General features: G+C 32.1%; 1 protein-coding gene across 1 annotated transcript; it reads right to left on the bottom strand.

Annotated features, from left to right (window-relative positions):
- Positions 1–1,628: 1,628 nt before the first annotated feature.
- On the bottom strand, positions 1,629–19,930 carry LOC143052813 (uncharacterized). Its single transcript, XM_076225924.1, has 7 exons — positions 19,866–19,930; positions 12,492–12,563; positions 10,398–10,469; positions 9,654–9,725; positions 4,547–4,698; positions 2,733–2,831; positions 1,629–2,452 (listed from the first exon to the last, which is right to left on the bottom strand). Exons 1-7 carry the CDS (start codon positions 19,913–19,915, stop codon positions 2,337–2,339), a joined length of 633 nt encoding a protein of 210 aa, XP_076082039.1. The 5' UTR covers positions 19,916–19,930; the 3' UTR covers positions 1,629–2,336.
- Positions 19,931–21,410: the final 1,480 nt, after the last annotated feature.

Raw genomic sequence — 21,410 nt, 5'->3', positions numbered from 1 at the left:
ATCAATTACACACATCCCTACATGTTCAGAGAACATACAATAAAAGTCACCACCGTACCATTTAAAATTGTTTTCTATAGATTTTTGTATTCGTCTTCTTCATACGACGTTGCTAGAGTATGTTTCTCAGCCATTCAAACTTGTCTGTTTTTTGTCCTTGCATCTTGTATTGGAACTCGCACTGACAAAAGAAAATCGTAGAAAAAAATAAAGATACGTTATAGCAAATTAATATACCATTCCAATATCGTGAAAGCAAAACATGACAAATATAGGTATACTTTATATTGCAATATGTCTTATGTTGTTGTTTCTATAAGATCAAGTTATGAAAGCACTGTTATAAACGGTATGCCATTCAATACTCATGAAGCTATCTGGTGAGAATTGGTGTTATTGTGCGATATTTCCAATTGCTTTGTTCAATCACACCTTCCACTCGAATAGTTCTAAACAAACTATAAAATTGGCAACTATTAATATTTTTTTATCATTTTCCTCTTGACGTCGATGACAATAAAGTCTTTGCGTGTGATTTTTGTTGTAATAGAACAGTGTGCTGCCAAACAGTGCACTATATATCAAAAAGTACTGTCGAATTATATATCAGGTACGGCGGTACAGCAAGACATGTGTATACAGAGTAACATCACAAAATGGTTGCCCTGTTAGCTTGTTTAAAAAGTTGTTAGTGTGTTTATGAGTTATTGTAAGCACATATTATTGCCGAGCTTGGTAACGTTTGCTCACACAGTTCTTAATTGTTTTTAAGCAATCGACGATTTCAAATTTTAGGTTTAAGCTTTCCTTAATAAGGTTATTTAAGAAAAGTACTGCAGGCGCATGGAATGCATAACGCGTTTTGTTTTCTTCGGTTTTACAGCATTTAGCTGTCAACAAGGTTATCAACGGCTCAATTGTTAGCACTTCGGTTATGAATTTATATTTTAGTGTAATTTGAACTCCCACTTGTTCAATTGTTTGGGAAAATACTGTTTATACATGCTATGGGGTCGGAGAAAAGACAGTCGATTCATACAGAAAGAAAATGTAAGAGAAATAAACAATATCACCTAAAAGAATGTAGTGGATCAATCTAGTTGTAAAAGTCATGTACAAATAAAACTTTTAAAGGGACTAAACTACCATTTTCGAAAATGGGTAGCAAAAAGCGTGTTTCCATAAATCGTATGCTATAATTAAGCTCAAAACTATTACCTTTTCTTGTTCTTTATTTTAGCAGTACACTCCGCATCACGCTCATCTCATATTTATGTAGGATTTAGTTTATATGCTCTAGTCATACGTACATACAATAATAAAATGATACCTTCAATTAATTATCTGCATAATTTTCTTTATTAGCATCAGAATACAAATTTTCTTCAATAAATTTGAAATGTCAGAGATTCATAAATTAAATGTTAACAAGTATTCATCTACTTGTATATATAATGCAAACAATTAGTAAATTAATAAGGTTTAAAATGTGTGTATGGTGCTTTAATATGATGAAAAAAAAACATTTAAAGGAAGAAAGACTATACAAAAGAACAATCTCTGAAACATAAAATGTGCTAGATAAAAATTCTATAATAAAACAATTCTTCAAAAGAGGTGAACAACAAAAATATGTTATGTTATGAATTACAAATGTATCATTGTTTATTTAAGTGATTGATCTGTTTTATGTACTGTCTTAAAAAACAAAATACAAGTATTTTTTAACTATCAAATCTTTGTTTGATAATATTGAAAGTTTTGATCTAAAATTTATTTAACAACAATTTGTCATTTGACAATACATACAACATTTCTTTATTTCGATCACATTTTTAATTATAAACATGAAAGCTGTTATTAAAACACAATAAGCAGGTACCGTTAGTATGCATATAGATGTAAAGATTATTGATTGATGATTAGACTGAAAATATAAAATATACTTCAGAGTATGTGTTAACTGACATTAACGTATATACAATACGAAAACAATCGACCAAGGAACATATATTGTACTGACAACATGCATAATTAACCCATGAAACAGTGCAAGTATGACTATGCACAAATAGTGTGTATCGTCATAACGTTATATATGAACATTATATTTGATGATATTGATGTAATATGGAATAATATTTTCTAAAATCATACTAATTTATAACATAAATATGATAAATGTATTATAGCAAATTCAAACAATGTTTTATTTCAATGTTACATTTATTGTCTTTTAAATGAATTTCAGATGTAAAACATTCATAAACACTAACAAATTTTAAAACACTTATTTTCGATTTTAAATCACCATTTATAATACATTAAAATAACAATCACATACCTGGACAAAAGTTAACATGTCTGTCGGCACATAAACACTGAGCTGTACCATTCACAGGTTCTATATAACAGTTACCAAATCCACAGTCATGTGAGACACACGGACTTTCTATTGAAATGAAATGAGTTAGTAATAAAATCTTCATCTAATAGAATATATTCCGTACAAGCGAATGACCAACTATAGATTTTATAGATGCAATAGAAAAAAGTATAATGCTAATTCTGTAATTCTAGCGGACTGGCACTGATAGGAAGTTAGATGTCCCCATAAAGTAACATGATTACAAAACGATATACATAAGAAATACGTTATTAGAAAGGACAATCTTACTATCATACAGGTATGTTTTTCAATAGCAATGTTTTGTTCTGAAATTAATATACACCTTGACAAAATGCACCGGTCCACTGTCCAATGCAGTCACATGCAAGTTCATTGCCGTTTGCCACACATTTCCCACCATTGAAGCAGTGGCAGTTATCAGCTACAATAAAACAAAAGTATAACCATTAAGTTTGATAGATAAAGGCGATAGTAGTATACCACATTCTAATAGTCATAAACCGATTTATCTGAAACAAATCCGGATCATAAACGAAAACAGCAGTTAACACATCGACAATAAAAAATAAATAAAAGAAGAGATACATGTACACCGAACTGCTACAAACACCAATTTATATACACACGGACCAGGAGATAACAACTGCCATATTCCTGACTTGGTACAAGACATTTTAAGATAATGGTGGGTTAAACCTGGTTTTGTTTCTAGCCAAGCTTCCTGTGTATATGGCAATGTTAGAAATACCGCTAAAATATTAGCATTATGTGATATGAATAAAATACAAATAAACGCAAGAACACTCAGGACAGTGAAGTACATACATATAAAAGTACGTAAACCATAAAATAACAACGACCATTTAAAACCAATCTACGGCTGAACACAAATACAGCACAATGATATTCTAAACTGTCCGTCACAAGAATGCATCAACGCCGCAAAACATGACGTCACATGTACATTACACGAATTTTAATATAGAATAGTCTTAGTTATGGTGTAATATTTTGTACTTGTTAACAGGTTCAGTGTTTCTTCCACTTCAAACTAAAAACAAATAAATCCTGCCTATATAGTTGCTTTTAACTAAAAAGAATCATATAAATGAAATAGGTGATTATTTATCTTTACTTTTACATACATATAGACAAAAATTACAGAATTAAACCACAAATGATAAGATATAGAACAATATGCAACGATAATTACAAACTAACAATCATAACTTAATATATGAATTTAACATGTACATATACCGCGACAAATCTAATAGCAATACAAATTTAAACTTTATGTTTTTGGCAAAACATGTAGGAATGTTTGGTTCTCAATGCTCTTCAACTTCGTAAGTGGTGTAAGGAGAAGCTCCATTAAAACCTAATTTATTTTGAATTTTCCACCTGTCCTTTTAAATTGGTCTCAAAATATGTCAACGCCGAGAGAAGGATATCTTGCTTTTCTTTGTGACTATTTAAACATATACATTATGAGCTATGACACAGGAATTCAAGAACAATGAACCAGCTCGTGATTGCATGGACAATGCCAACTTTACCAGATTCAATTTAATATAACACATATTCTGGGGAAGCAACGCATCTTTATTCATAATGTTATCATATTTAAAAATGCGAGTCCTGGAATGATGTTTCATATGGGAGACTTAAATTCTATATTCAGGGGACACTGTATGGTTGCTCGATAGGAATATTTCAGTCAGGCCAATATGATAGATGTCTGTAACATATATAGTAAAGTAAGAGTTCATTATAAGATGATTTCATCATATGTTCGAGTGTATGGACCACTAGACAGGCCAAGCAATACAACTGTAGTTGTAAACACACTTGATAATAATTTAAGCATTTAAATAAAAAACTTCTGTTCCAACGTTCTGTGCCTTGATTGTAAAAAATAAATAAATACATAAAAAAAGATTTTATTTAAACGGACTATATGTGTCACAAATACCATAGAGGTACTTTGCGACATTCGCATATTAACTGTACTATTCAAAAGTATTTAGCTTTTCATATGTATGTGTGTAGCTTGCAGAAAATAGCTCAACTTACTTTCAAAGAAGAGAAGTGTCACTATTTGAGAATCATTCGATATAAATTAGTTCTACTTACGATTGCATATTTCAAGTGCAGGTGATTGAAGTGATGTAATTAATGTTCCGTTGCTACATTGAGCATTAGTTGCTATGGATGATCGTTCAATTAACCATGACCACAATGGAAAAATACTGCAGTCACAATTAAGTGGATTTCCTGAGAGCACCCTTAGAATACAAATTATTCATTATTATTGACCGAAATATATATTTAAAATATCATCAAACTGCATATCAACTCCAACATAAATCAAGCATTGTTAATTGCTGTAACGCAATCGACATACAAAAGAACTACTCGTCATACCTGAAAACATTGAAAAAATATGGTATGTGTTTAATTATTTCATTAAATCGGTTGAAAGTAATTACATTGATTTCCAAGTGAAATAAAAGTTGATAATTAATTAACTAGCAACCATTTAGAATTGTGTCAAAGCCATATAGCCTTTATATTTATTTTGGACCAATTGCAAATTCAGAAGTAACATCTGCCAACAAGAGTTAAATCTTCATATTCATAAAACAGCTGATAGAACTATCACAGAACTACGGAGTAATTAAAAAAGACTAGTATAAACTTGTCATGTAATTAGAATAAGGTACTTTTAAATATAGTTGAAATAAACACAAGCTTAAACTGTATACTTGTGCATATAATATTCATTTTGCAAAATATAAGTACTTTGGAAGTGCGCGTAGCCAAAATCTGAAGGACCTGACATAATAGCAATTATTGTTTATCAGATAATTGAGTTGAATGCGGCTACTGGCGTTTAATAGCAGCTTTCCAATTGTGAACTTTCCATTTCTAAGTAGCAACATTTCATCAGCACTTGCATACGGGGTATATATCTCCCAATTGATACGATATTCCTGTGCTTGCATTTCCTATCAAGATTTTCTTGATAGAGGGTTGCTGCTCATAAGGGAGGTATCAAACCAAGAGTTTCAAATGGTGAAGTTGACATCGGGCCTTCGTAAATTTTACGGACGCCATCACGAGTTGGTCGACCGTTATGGAATTACCGTTTCACAAATAATATCGGATATGTTCCTTACGTCGTAACTAAAATCCCCTTCCCTTTCATGAATGTGTCCTACCGAATGAAACCTTTTACCGGATTAGTTATAACATGAGCAGCACGACGGATGCAACATGGAGAGCATGATCTGTTTACCCTTCCGGAGCACCTGGGATCACCCCTAGTTTTCGGTTGGGTTGGTGTTTCTTATTCTTTAGTTTACTATGTTGTGTCATGTGTTTTATTGTTTGTCTGTTTATCATCTTTAGCCAGGCGTTGTCAGTATATTTTCAATTGATGAGTTTAACTGTCCCTCTTTTGTTTTTGTTTGGATTATAACATGTATAATGTGTTTGTATTAGAAATCAAAAGTGTCTGCTACACTGACTTCCTTTAAGGAACGCCTCTTTTTGTTACGAGTGATTACTAGCAAGTGCATTTTGTTCTCAAGAGTGTAAAGTAGTTCATAACTTTATCACACATCATCTGTTTAGCTTCATACGAACATGTTGTTATATATAAAATTAAACAAAAAATATTTCCGACATAGTCTATAGTCTTGTTTTTTTGCAATTTTCACCTTTCTACTAATTATTGCCCGAGTAGCACCGCAGACAAACATTTTGTTGACATTTAGAGTTGTTTATACCGAAGAAACACTAGCCGTATACAAAGTATGACTTTCATTGTCTAAATTACGAACCATCCCAGCTGTTTGTCTGCTGTCCAGTTTATAAATTTAGTGCCATCCTAGTTTTTTATTTGCTGACCAATTTTTAAAACTACCATGCCAAGAGGGAATTTAAGAAAGAAATCCAGCTAGAGGACAGGGGGTTAAACAAATAAGAATGGCCGAACCTAAGGAGAAAGAACCAGCTAGTGTAGTCAATCCCAGATCATCTGGTGAGTCAGTTATTGATTTTATAAGTGACCAAGGACCATCCTACACGTCAACTGTGACAGAATCTAACATATTTAACGAAAATATCCAGTTATCACAAAGCCATCCCCGTTACGAGGAAAGTTTGTTTGACCATATCGGGTGTTACATACCCATGGAACTAAAATATAAGATTTGGAAACATAACCTTATCGACCTTAGTTTGTTGATTAAATCTCCTAGAGAACTGACAGATTTTCCTGAACATGAAGGAGATTTAGTTGTAAAAGGGGGTCACATACGGATTCAGTCTTTACCATATCGCGCTATACCAAATATACACACATGGACCAGCGCTTTCAAGATTCATATGAGTTTTTTGCTAGAGAAACAAAGTTCTTGGGCTCACGAACTGCCAAGGTAAATGAGAGATTTTTGTGTCGCAACAAATAAATCACACGGTTGGGGAACATACGATGAGCAATTCAGACTAAGAAAAGCACAAAAGACATCAGTCATCTTGGGCTGTCATAAACCAAGATTTTTGGTCATTTTATATAACAACAGCTTTGAGAGATCAAAGTTTTCTTAACATTACTAAGACCCTCGTTTATCTACAGATTCCTGAAACTTAAAAATTGTTATTGATAGACCAGATATACTTTTTCAAAAAATCAAGAACGAAAAAAATGCAGGGCGTGTTGCTGGTCCATTTAAGTTTAGGCATATTTCTACTTTACGAATCTCGCCATTGGGTTTAGTTCAAAAGGGAAAGGATGGTCAGTTTCGAGTTATTCACTACTTATCTTATCCCGAAAATTCATCCGTCAATGATTCTATTGATCCAAAAAAATGTTCAGTATTCTTAATTAACTAAGAATTTTATTTTGATAAAAAAAAAAACAGTTTTGAAGCCCCAATGAGCTGTGCTTTATTTGACAAGTTTGCGTCATTTCTACACTGGGTTGTTTCTGTAAGAAAATTTGAGGGCGCCGATGTTCATTACCTTTGGACGGGGCGGAACCAGTCAATGTGCTTTCATGGCTATTTGCAATGATCTGGGAATTCTTTTAGCGTATGAGAAAACAATCTCTCCCTTATAAACAGACTTGAAAATGTTCCCCTCTGGCACATATATCTACCCTACCGGCTCGTTAGTGTAGGGTATTAAATTAAATATAGGGTTCACTCTTGTCATCAAGAGGAATCCCCTCCACTTCTGGTATCAGAAGGGAGGTGTCATCTCCGCTGTACACGTAATTCAGGTTAATTGTTTTCCTTTAAAAAATCGGAGAGATCGTTGTTTTCAGAGGTCTGTGTAAATAGAGGGAGGTTCTCCGTCAAGTCCGCTCTTGCACATATGAGAAATGTGTTGACCCTTATGTTATGATAGGGTCACCGATATCCTCTTTTCAATCCTTTGGCTATCGGGTTGTTTGTCTCCGTGGAACTGGTTGAACATTTTATCTGCGGCCTATCAAATATTAACACATGCATATTTTGTACATATACTTGTTGTATTATTAGTAAAACATATTCTATATTCTTTCTACAATTTCTATTATCGGTTTTTTAGCGCCAGGAGCCCGTTTATTAAATACTCGAATCAATTAAGAACATAAAAAAACATGACAGAATAAACAATTCAGATCTGATGACTACATGTAATAATACCGAAATATTAAAGTCTACGCGATACAAAACAAATTGTTAGAGTATATTTGATTTTACCTTTTTTGTATTCAATACCTGCTGCAGTCAAGTCTTAATCGTTTTATAGACGTTTAATCAATTTGATGTTTTATCAGTTTATCGGCCTTGATATTTTAATTCGTTCCGTGTTATTTCTGGATTTTTTTTTCAAAAACACAATTTTCAACTAGTAGATACCTATGACTTTTAGTATGTGTATATTCAAATTCACATTTGTGCTATTGGGATTCTGAATATGACTTTATTAGGATTTACAAGATTTACAAGACAATAGTGACCAGAAAACAGCAACCGAACTATGTGTTTCTTAAATCGTAAGACAAAACATCTCCAATATCATGAATATGCATACGTCATATGTTCGAATTTAGTTTAAACACGAACAAATTACCGATAAAAACTGCTGTGTACTGAACGATACCTAGTATTTTTCTTTTCTTTTAGTTGAAAATTGAAACGAATAATCAGGAATATAAACATACAACCAAGGAAACATGCCACCTTTAATAGGTTTGTCATAGCCGTTATTGTAATATTCGAGTTTTCTTAATTTTGTGACTGATATAAGGTCAATAATTTTACATGTTAAAGGTTAAAATTAGAGAACTGTATTTATCAATAGATTGCAGCTTAATGCGATTAATAATCTTAATATATTTAATGATATCAAGGCAGTATGTTAAGCTCTAAAACGCAATATACGTACATGCAGGGTTCCCGGGATTTAAAGCAAATTAAGATTAAAGATTTTTTTTTTATGTTAATGCATATAAAACATAAAAGAAATAATGCATTTTTAAAAAGCTTTGAAAATGGGCATAACATTCCTGGACATTTCACAAATGATTTGGAGAATTTACGTCATTGCAAAACACGACGTCATACGAATAAAAAATTTCAAACGAAAGATTATTTCGTATCCTCCAAATTTGGATAATATCTAATTAAAATGAAGTTTTTGAGGTAGGTGGTACATCATTTTAGATTCTGTTGCATTTTTCAGACATTTATGGTTTTTAAAAAGTCCAGATGGCGGCGTACTCCTTAGTTACGACATGAGATTGTGCTTTTGATAATACATGATTCGAAGCCAACAAACAAATATGTTTCTTAAACTACGCAAACTGTAAGGATTTTCGGACTTTTTTTAAATTTGCGAATTAATCGCCCCGGTTTACATATCAATAACCTCTATAAAAATGTGTTTAATTCTATAATAACTTACGTCAAGAAAAAAAAAATCAAACTATGTGGGTCTGAAATCGAATAACAAGATATCTAAATCTGCTTCAAATTTCGTAATGACCTTTTTTGAGCTATTGAAGTCTTCTATGAACCAAAAATATGCGCATACATATAGCTTATCCTGTTCCTTTGGTAAATAACAAGGACTCCGAACATGTGTCACAATTTCTTCAAACTAAAATCACTACATCCTCAATTTAAAAATACAGTTACAAAGTATACATTTTGTTTACATTCGTGAATACAAAATATAAACTTACAGTTGAGACAGTGGAGGTAAGTACCCAAATGCCTGCTCCCTGATATGACGAATATTATTCCGAGTTAAATGTCTGTAATGTAAATAGTGTATACTTAACTTAGCGTATACATGCATATATCATTTTTGAAAGTTAAATTATATGCACGAATACAATTTCAACACGACCACATTAAGGATGCAAAATATGTTGGGTGTTGATAAACACCTAGTATTTGTTATTGTATTTAAACATAAACGTGAACAGATCAACATACTTGGACAGTAATCAGGATTATGCAGAAAAAGGTAACAAATCATTTTTTTTATACGTGTGCATAAACCGTTATTATTAACGTAGAGTTGTTCTTAATACAGATATGTAATTGTTAAGGGATCCTTTTTTATTACTTTGATTCATTTAAGGTCAATAACTTTATGTAAAAGATTATTGTCAATTTGAATGAATTCATAAATAGATAGCAGCTTAACGAAAATGATAACCATATTGTATCCAGTATATGTGTAGTTGGCGTAAGGGCGTAGTTAAACGTTTTGTGTTTCGTTTGATGTTTCATCTTAAATTAGGCTGCTTGAGTTCTTGCTTTATTTTTTTCAGATTACGTCAGTAGCATTTATAGCTGTCTTTGTTGTACAAGTTTCACTCAATGGTGAAAGCCTTACGTTAACTTATATTTGATAACATCCATACGCTGTCAGGTTTTTCGTCGATTGCAATTTAAATAAATACTAAACATATACTCACAAATCTCGAAGACTTGGCAGATTTATAAAAGTAAACGGTGCTATTGTAGATAGTTCATTGTCATACAAATGTCTAAAAGAAAAGATTATACAATTGGAATGTGTTCATCCTCTTTATAACTGCACACATTTGTTAACAGGCAAATAAACTAATAGATTTAAAAGATCAATAAAATGATATTTGACGTAGATGTTAATCAAATGTAATCTAGCGTAATAATCCTGGTACTTTTGATAACTACTCTTAACACAACCAAAGTAATATAGCACACAGTTTTCCTTATATTATGTTAGACTCTACAGTCTACAACCGTGGCAAATAAATTGTACAGAAACGAGAAAATTTTTCTCTAAACGACACACCACATATTGATAGTACATACCAAAATTACTGTCGTTGCTATTCACTGCAAAATATTTATCAAAGATGCCTGAGACGATCAAATATTTCACCATCAAAGTAAGTTCCGAACTTATCACAACGTAGTTAATTTTGTTGAGGTTTTATTTGTAAAATGTTAATCGATCTTGAGATATTTAGAGTACAACCATTCTTTCAGCGTTATTTGGTGATATACACAGTTTAAAGTATATGCCTAACTGACTCAACACTATTTCCTCTTTTTTTAATAATAGTGATGTATGTAAGGGGATGATTTAAAAAAAAAGTTTTAATTTAATTCAATTGTACTTATCCTGGAATGAAAATGTTGAACTGTTACATACTTAAATAATTGAATGTTCAACATAAAAAATTGTACTGTTTTATTATCAGATTCTTAAAGTAGTTATCAAAGGTACTAGGATTATAATTTAGTACGCCAGACGCGCGTTTTGTCTACATAAGACTCATCAGTGACGTTCAGATCAAAACAGTTATAAATCCAAACAAGTACAAAGTTGAAGTGCTTTGAGGACTGAAAATTCCAAAACGTTGTGTCAAATACAGCTAAGGTAATATATTCCTGGAATAAGAAAATCCTTAGTTTTTCGAAAAAAGCAAAGTTTTGTTACAGGATAGTTCTTAAAATGACCATATAATTGATATTCATGTCAACACCGGAGTGCTGACTACTGGGCTGGTAAAGCCCAGACATGTGATCATACTCATGTGACAAATCGTTTCCCAAGAAGATATACAGCTCTTTGATTGTTTTCCTGCTAGGCGTACGTAAACTTAATGTTTTCTTGACTCATTTGTAATGTTTAAAAAAACGTAATCTACATTTGTATATATGATTAATCCCGCTAGATATACGAACTAATTATCTAGAAAGTTGTCTTAACATTGTTCCTGGTAAAATGTAATTGCAAGTGGTCTACGTTCTGTTTTGTAATATACATGTACGTGTTGACTGTTTACTATCGTCAAAGCTTGTTTATTGACCTCAAGGTCTGTTAATATTACTGTTGAATTAGTGCAACACTATATATGACAGTAACCTAGCTATACTTTTAATGAAAGAAAAATGAATACATTGTATCCTATCCATCAAACAAGGGTGAGTGAGTGAAAACGAAATAGGGGATTACCATCGTAATCATTTCGACTCATTTGTAGATTTTTCCGAGGTATTTACACATGTATTATCTATTTTGGGATAATCTTTATCCATAACAGTGTTCATTAAGGCAAAACAATAAATTCAATGGATTTAAAATGCTGGCGAATATATGTTGTTAAAACGCTTAAAAATGTGCATACTTAAAAAGGACGCTTGCCTCTATCATTCAAATTTATAAGGTCTTGTAAAGTTTTGTTATAAATTGATAGTATTCAGATGACTGAATTTATAAACATAGCAAAATGAAAGGTCCGTGTACTTCTTTTTGGGATATGATCAATTGAAATTTGGGGGGAAGTGATACTTTCTTGACTTGTCATATATTTAACATTGGCACCTTTTATTTTACTTCTTGTGCTTTATCGTTTTGCTGTACTCGCTCCTCAAATATGCTTTTATGTCTTCGACGTTTACAGGTTTTGGCCTCTAGCATTAACAATATAATGCATATTTGGTGATGTACAATTGGTAGTGTAAACGGTATTAAATGTCAGTTTTACTGATACAAAATATGATATTAAACAACTCACAATACTTGTAGGGATGTCAAATTCTTAAATGTTGTCGGTTGTATATATTCAATAAGGTTAGCGCTAAGATCTCTGAAATAAATGATACTTTATATAGTCTTTTGTTTTCTTTTCAATCGATCATACAAATATATCCTACTGCATATATACATAAAGACATAAACCTTTTGAATGATATTGAAAATCGAGGAATGCCTTAATATGACACCAACCCAAATTCAGAGCAGGACACAGCATTAGACCAACAATGGGCTAGACAATCTCTCACCAGTCGATGAGCTTCATCTGGTTCCTAATTAATAATTTGTACTAGTTCATTGAAATAGGCAACGCAATTAGATGACTTTTTTGCTATAGTTCAACAAGTTAACCAGTAGAGATCAAACCTTTAGAAAGATCAATTCTTCCGAAAGGTTTCAACAGTCAAAGATTATCAGTGTAAGTATGATATATGTGTGAGTTTGACACGGATTTGAATGATCGGTGAATGATCGATAACTGCTGACATATCACTATAACAGTGATGGAATAGGTTGCAAGTAGGTCACACGTTTACTTCTAAACATATTAGACCATAGTTAACAATGCAAAACACAGTAATACATCACATGACGTAAAGTCAAATATTTGTTGATATTTATCAGATAAGTTGGATAAGCAGTTTTAGTTTTATGTTTGTAGATTTGAATTGCTTTATGTTTATTATACTACATATCAAACACAGTAAAACATCACATGACTCAAGATGTCCCTTATAATTAACATATAACCTCATTTGTTGATATCTTTGGCAGAAGTACATGTGATGTATCCTCATTCTGTCAATATCCAAGCTGTGGGAAGGTCGTGCTCCACGTGTTGTCGACAAAGTAACTATATTCTTTAACTTTTACTTACATTTGTCCTAGTGGCTTTAAGACCTTGGTGGTCATTTATATATACATTGGTGGCAATAGACCTAGGTGGTCGATTATACATGCCTTGGTGGCAATATACCTAGGTGGTCATTTTTATGATGTTTTACATTTACCTTGGTGGCTACATTAAATTAAAAATACTAGACTTGGGAGCGTTAAAACCTTGGTAGTAATTTATATTCGCCTTGACGGCTTCTTGATAGAACTATATGGTAATATTTGACCTTGGTGGCAAAATGTTTTGAGATTTAGACCATGGGTAGTTATAATCAACCCAGGTGGTCGGATATTTGTTATGCCGTGCTACGGTTAAACGCAGAGCAAAGTGTTATCGCTAAATAAAATCAATGTGAAAGTGGGGGCTCTGGACATTTTTCAGACCTGTAGTTGAAAGGAGAATAATAAATTGTTTATAGAGTAAATAGTTTCTTTTGTTACTTTTGAGTGTTGTGGACTTTTCATTGATTATTACATCGTACAAACTGATAGAAAATGTTCTTTAAAGACTTTGTTAGAAAAGAAAAGAAATATTGAGAAAGTGGAATAATTTATTGTGATATGTCACTTGATATTTTTCAATTCAAAGTTTTATTGCCATATAAACTATACAGTTTGTGACATATAACAACAACAAAAACAAATAAAGACAATAACTAAGTAACTCAATATATATACACAAATTCAGGTAAATATTAAAGGGTCCCCTGTCCTCAGTTCCATTGACTTTTTTTATAAAGGATTCTAGTTTATTCACTTGTGTTGATGTTGATATGTTAAGTATATATATAACTTTGTCATTGTCAGTGAGATTAGCAAATGAATTACTTTCTCTGTTAATGCAATTAAAATATGTTAATCTAATATTTGAATTATGAGAACAATTTATTAAGAAATGTTTCTCATCATCTAGTACTTTGCATTTTTTGCAAAGTCTCTCTTCGCGAGGAATTTTAAAATGCCTTCCTTTTTCAATTAGTAATGAATGGTCACTGACTCTAAGTTTTGTAATTAATTTTCTAAATTCAAAGTTTGGGTTAGAGAGGTAAGATTTGATCAATAGATTTGGCTCAAGTCCTTTATAAAAATTTAATTTACTTTTATCGTCAATAGATTTCAACTTATCCATCAACAGGTTGTTGTAATATGAGTTTATTTGGGGTTTAATATATCTTTTAATATTTTTTAATTGTTTTAAATTATTACAGGTTTTTAGTCTATCTATATCAATGTTAGATTTAGAAAGAATATCTTTTGCAAAAGTGAACCATGAACAGGAGCCACTAGAATCCAAAGTTTTAGTTAATTGAAAAGATTCATGTAATAAGGGATTCAAATTTGAGGTGAAAAGCCTTGCTAAATACATAATAGTTTGGGTTTTTATATGACATTCAATAGGCAGTCTTCCCAATTCGTTCCTTGTACCAAAATTTGAGGCACTCTTGTTAGTGCCAAGGGTAAACTTGCAATAACCAAGATGCAAGTTTTCTATTGGAGTCTTGTCAATAGAATTAAATGGGTCCACAATTTTTCCAGAAACCATAGCTCTTTTTTTAGCTTTGAAATATGTTATATATGAGTCCAAATATGTTATCTCAGAATTATAAGTTAATATAGGTCTCACTAAGGTGTCAAAATAAGTTATTTGACACTCTGATAGGAAGGCTGCCAAGAGAATTAGTATTTGTTTTAATAGAAAACAAAACCTTTTTTGCCTTTTTTGTTAATTCAGCTGTACTATGACTGAGATTACCATTTGATTTAATCAGCAGACCCAAGTAAGGATATTCCATAACATTCTCTATTTTTTGTTTTTATATACAAGAATAGATGTTTCAGGCTTTTGTTCTGTTGTTGAAAAGACCATACTTTTTGTTTTATTTATGTTTAGAGAAAGCTGCCAGTTTTCACAAAACATGGAAACTTTATTTAGACTATTTTGGAGACCCTCCTTAGATTCTGATTATAAAAGCAGATCATCAGCAAACAGGAGAGAGCCCCTTGTTTCACACCTCTAGTAATGTCAAAATAGTCAGAAATGTGATTTTTATATGTTAAAGAGGATTTTGTATTTAAGTATTGTTGTTTTATAACCCCATAAAAAGACTTTCCTACTCCCATTTTGCATAATTTATATAGAAGGGCTGTCCTCCATACAGAGTCAAATGCTTTTCTTAAGGTTGATGTACCCTTCTGTAGCCATTTTTGTACGAATTTTTCAAACCTCAATTGTATCAAAACTAAAGATATAATAAATAATAGAGATAGGCCATTTAGTACATGTTCCAAGGGGAAACTTGATGCAAAGCATTATTTTTTACTGTTTCATTGCATTTGATAGAAAAAGAGGACTTTGTGGCAAATAAATCAAGATGTTTATAGAAAATCCACAGCCTTTAATACAGAGATTTTTGTTATAAAGTTTGAAACATAAATTACTCACTTGATTTTCTATGATGTGCTAGTGTTTATTTTTTACAAAAAGTTCTAAGTAACCTGTAAATTCCAAAACACCTCGTGCTGAGTCACTTAAGTCGAGCGCACCCTAAAAGGTGTACTTGATTTTGGCCATATTTATGCTTGTCTTAACCAATAACTACATTTATAAACTTGTTTTAAGGAAATCAATGCTAGCACTGCATGCAATAATCCTATATATATCAGTCATCAAATTGCCAAATATGAGAGAACAAGGATAAAGGCTGTGGATTTTCTATAAAAATATCGATTTATTTGCCACAAAGTCCTCTTTTTCTATTAAATGTAATGGAACAGTAAAAAATAATGCTTTGCATCAAGTTTCCCCTTGGAATATGAACAAAATGTTAGTATGTCTATTATGCATTATATCTGTAGTTTTGATACAATTGAAGTTTGAAAAGTTCGTAAAAAAATGGCTACAGAAGGGTACATAAACCTTAATGTTGTTTACTGGAGTGATATGTATTTAATTTTAAGGTGTATTCGTCAAGGTCCGCGTTCAGTGGTCTCTTTGATTGTAAATAGCATTGCATAGAATGTTTTTGTTTTCAGATGATGTTACCTACAGCTTTGACAGGCTGATGAATGCACGATGATGCATGTCAATGAGTTCCAACAAGCTAAAAGGAAAGTATTTTTTTCAGATCAGAATATGGTGAGAACAAATTGCAATGAAAGTACTGTTTGGAATCTGAAAATAGGAAAATAGTTATAAACAAGAAGAAACAAAAATGAATGGGGGAAATATGGATATAACACTAAATAATGTATGTCTGTGTTGAGAAAGGCAGAATATGCCAATATGGCCGGTACTAAAAAAAAAAAAAATAATCTGTGATTGAAGCAGCTTTATGTTGAAATGACCCTATTTAAAAGTAAAAAGATTTATAATAATGTGTTTGTTATTTCATGATGTTTAATATTGGATGTGTATATAATTTCACTGATGTGTTGAGATATGTCACAAAAATATTTTTGTCTTGGGAGATTAAAAATGTATGCAATATTTTTGTTTTGTTTTATTTCATAAACATGTTGAATGATTTTGTATACTATTACAACTGTATAAAATTTTATGTAAGGTTAAATTTTATAATTGAAATTTCTTTGTCTGCAGTTCGAGGGACACTGATTCCCTAGTGGTTTTCCATTTGGATTGTAGGCAAAGGGATTTTTCCTTTTCAAAGTGTGATTAATGCTGTCTTAAGTACAAATAAACAAGTTGTTATTGGCTAATACATTGTAAACAGACATGTGAAGTATCAAATGGAAATACAATTGTCAATGTTCCTGATTAGGAAGTAAAAAGTGTGTTTGATTTAACAACAGTAAAGAAAAAGCCAGCATTGTTTACACTTGGAGGTGAAGTCCCTTTGCTTACAAGTTTTCCACATTCTGAAGATGTTATGAAAATTATGACAATGTTCATTTTAATATGAGTTCATTGCCTTAACACCTCTTTTAACAATGTTTAAAAGTCTGTATGTGGTCAAGTTCATGAGAAGTTATTGAATTATGAAACTTTTTATAAAGAACTGTGTACATGTATCTTGAAATGTTTAGTAGTGTTGTAAAGTAATGAAGGAATAATATTTAAGAAAATTGTTGAAGATATTTTTGTTTTGAGTATTTGGAATACTATTCCTTAAGGGAAAACCTTGTTAGTGGTGTAATTCATTTTAATTGGAGATTGCAAATATGCTGTATGGACTATAGAGTTTTATATGCCTATAACTTAAGATGAACTGGATATAAAGATAATATCAATCACTGAGGATATGTGAATAACCTCATTGGTTGATATCTTTTGTGGAAGTACATGTGATACATCCTCATTCTTTTAATATCCAAGTGGTGATTGGTTTAAGGGCTATGTTTGGTCGGGCAATACATAGTGTCTGTTTCGGTTGATGAGGTTCCTACCCTCTACCAACCAAAATGTGGATATGTTTTATATTATTATTTTAATATTAGTATTACATGTATGCATTTTGGATTGATGAGCACGAGACAACATTAGAAAAACATAAGGATTACCATGGGATTATGTTGACTAAACAAACTTTTGCTTTATCGATTTTCAAGGGAAAGGTCAATTAGGGCAAGTGTATTCGTATGTTTGTGCTTGCTATTTCCTAACAATGATAAAAATAAGATTATATATCTCAGAAGACAATAATGTTGATTATACTGCTTCATTTTATGAGATCCAGAGTAGTTATATTAGAAACAAAAAGTTAAATCACAAAAATACTGAACTCAGAGGAGAACCCAATCGGAAAGTCCATAATCACATGACAAAATCAAATGACAAAACACATCAAAAACGAATGGACAAGAACTGTCATATTCCTGACTTGGTACAGGCATTTTCAAATGTAGAAAATGGTGGATTAAACCTGGTTTTGAAGCGCTAAACCTCTAACTTTGATGACAGTCTCACTGCGCACTATATCCAGTGAGCTCTTGTGCATTGCATGGTTCATATTAGTCCACATTTTGGTTTCTGAAACGTATAGATATTATCTTGTATTCGGTTTTTTTCCTCTAGAGTTGTCTATGCCCATAACTTAACATGAACTGGATGCAAAATAATATCAATCACTGAGGATATGTGAAAATCCTACAATCGATTTTTATTGTTGACGACAAACTATAAATTGTTTACTGTGTATTTATTAAATCGCATCTGATACGAGAAATGACACCACATCAACCTTATATAAAACATGTATTACGCAATTATTCTGATTGCCAACCCAAATTATCGCATTTTTTAAATAATCATTCAGGCACAAAGTCATGTCCAGCTTTGAAAAGTTACTCACGACATACCCCATCCCCCGGTATATTAAACAACAGTGAACACAATATCATAACCTTAATAATTAAAACAAGTAATTACAAATTGACAATTCAAGTTTTTTAAAGCCTCGGTCACACCTTACTGGATAGCTCGAACGGACGCCTAACGGATAACTTTTTTTCAATCCGTTGCATGCCCATTAAGCGTACGTTTTATCCGTCGACGTCCGTTCTGTCCGTAGGAAAATTTTGAGCATGTTCAAAACTTTGAACGGACGTCCAACAGATAAAATGTCCGTTGTACGTCCGTTAGGCGTCCGATTTGTACGGTACTCGTCCGTTTCGTTTCCGTTTTGTTTCTGTTACGTATCCGTTAAACATCCGTTGGAGGTCTGGCATATACATTTCCTAACGGACTTCTACCGGACGTTTAACGGATAAAACGGATGATTAACGGATCTGAAACGGATAAATGCCAATTGAAAATTTCGCGTCAGAAATGCCAATTATTGGATTGTCCGATTTCTGAAGGTTCATGAATGTTTATTATGAAGAACGAACCAAAACCTGTAACGCAGAAACATTTTGAAAATTTATGCGATTTTCATGCATTATTATTGTCGCCTTTAATTTTTCCGTATATCTTGTTCATCCGTTTTATCCGGTACGCTTGCGTTAGGTGTCCGTTTTATGCGGTACTCGTCCGTTGGATGAACGTTCGAAATCCGTTCTGTCCGGTACGTTTCCGTTGATCATACGTTGCATATCCGCTGTGTGTCCGTTATGCATTTGTTACATATCCGTTTTATTCGGTCAGTACATCAACGGACTCCCAACGAATAACAATTTTGTCAACGGACATCTTTTATTTTCATCCATTAGGCGTCCGTGTGTGCTATCCGGTAAGGTGTGACCGAGGCTTTAGATATTTCATTAGATGTATCGACTTTTTTTTTAATTTCCCTACAAATGTGTAACTTAAAGGGATATTGGAAATATTCAAAGGTTAGAACTAGTTGGCCCATAATAAGACTATCGGTAGCGAATACGTTATTGACTGTTAATGTGACCGATAAAACTGCATGACATTAGATAACGTATGATGAAATTAATATCCTCGAAACTTTGTTTGGATAAGGTCATCATTAATGTACATAAAAACAAATGTACTTACAGGGTTTTCAGCTGTTTACAATCTTCAAACGTTTTTTCCTCGATTTCCATAATCTGATTGACGTGGAGGTGCCTTACATTAAAAGAAAATGTTCAATGAGAACGCCGATAAATTACAGATTTCATTAGACATTTAAAAATGTGATGGAATAGGGGCATTAAGGCCTGGTTTTGACCCAAGAAATAAAAGTGTTTGATAACTATTTCAAATTGGCATACAATGTTTAAAAATGAATAAGGTCAAGACATAGATATAATTGAAAAACAGCAAGATGTTTATCTGATGACGTCATATTATGCACTGTTTTTACAAAAATGATGAAAAATACAGCATGTATGCAGTTTTCTATTTCTATTTCCATCGTGAAAACATCAAAATAATGTAATAGAAGCTTTGTTATAACTATTGACATACTCACACCAAATATAAAGTTGTTTCTTGGGTGAGCACATGTTTTCAATTTAACATATACTTAAAATCTGATGAAAAACGTGGAAAATCACAAAATTTAAGAAAATCTACAAATAAAGTCATGATTTGTTGCCATGGTAACTTGTTCAATAACATTTTGTTTTTGTTTTTTTAACACCTTGTTGTACTTTAGTCAAGTTTTCAGTAATTTAAGAATATGTACATGTATGATAACTTTTAAATGTTTGGACCAAATGAGGGCCGTATTGCCCCTACTCCATCAAAAGTTTTGGAATATTGGTTTCACAGATGACAACCAATATGTTCTATTACAATGTCAAAATCAAAGTCTATAATTTTAAAAACTTGCTCAAAATTAGTAATATAAGTATACTATTCCGGTATTCTTTCGATAGGCCAGTCCTATGTGCACCTATTCATAATTAGTTTTATGAAAAGTAGGGCATTATACGATATGCTGCATTCGTTATCTATGTAACGTCAGGCATTATACGATGTACCGCAATTGCCCACAGAGCTATACATTTTAAACTGTGAGTATTTGTATTTACAGATAGTCAAATCATTTAGACGCGCAATAATGGAAATGGGTATTAGTTGAGGAATAATCAACGGACAGTTGTTAACATCAAGACCAAATACAGTAAGTTGTACACAGTTGTTTGTTCTGAAGTCGCATATGTGCCAGTATTTAAACAGAATAAACGCTTATTAAAGTTTGAGCATACTATTGGTAACAAACTGATGAAGATTTTAAAAATGTATTTATTTAAAGCAAATAAACTTATCATAGATACCAGAATTATATTTTGTATTTACGCCAGACGCGTATTGCGTAAACAGAAGACTGATCAGTGATGCTCGATTCCAAAAAAAGTTAAAAAGGCCAAATGACAAAGTTGACTCTCATTCCTACTATGAACTCAAATTTTAATACTAAGAGTTACTGAAAGTGTGCCCTCAGGTAAAGGTTAATTTGACGTTTATATATGTAAAACTAGTGTACTAGAAAGTTTACTGTTATATGACATGTCAGCAAAATACAATGACTAACTTACAGTCCTTCCAACAACGGCACTGATTTACAAATCTGAACAGCAATGTCTGTTATGT

This window comes from Mytilus galloprovincialis, chromosome 11, assembly GCF_965363235.1.
Source record: "Mytilus galloprovincialis chromosome 11, xbMytGall1.hap1.1, whole genome shotgun sequence".
Classification (NCBI taxonomy): Eukaryota; Metazoa; Mollusca; class Bivalvia; order Mytilida; family Mytilidae; genus Mytilus; species Mytilus galloprovincialis.
The sequence above is the reverse complement of the archived record's forward strand: the minus strand, read 5'-3'. Positions and strand labels throughout refer to the sequence as shown.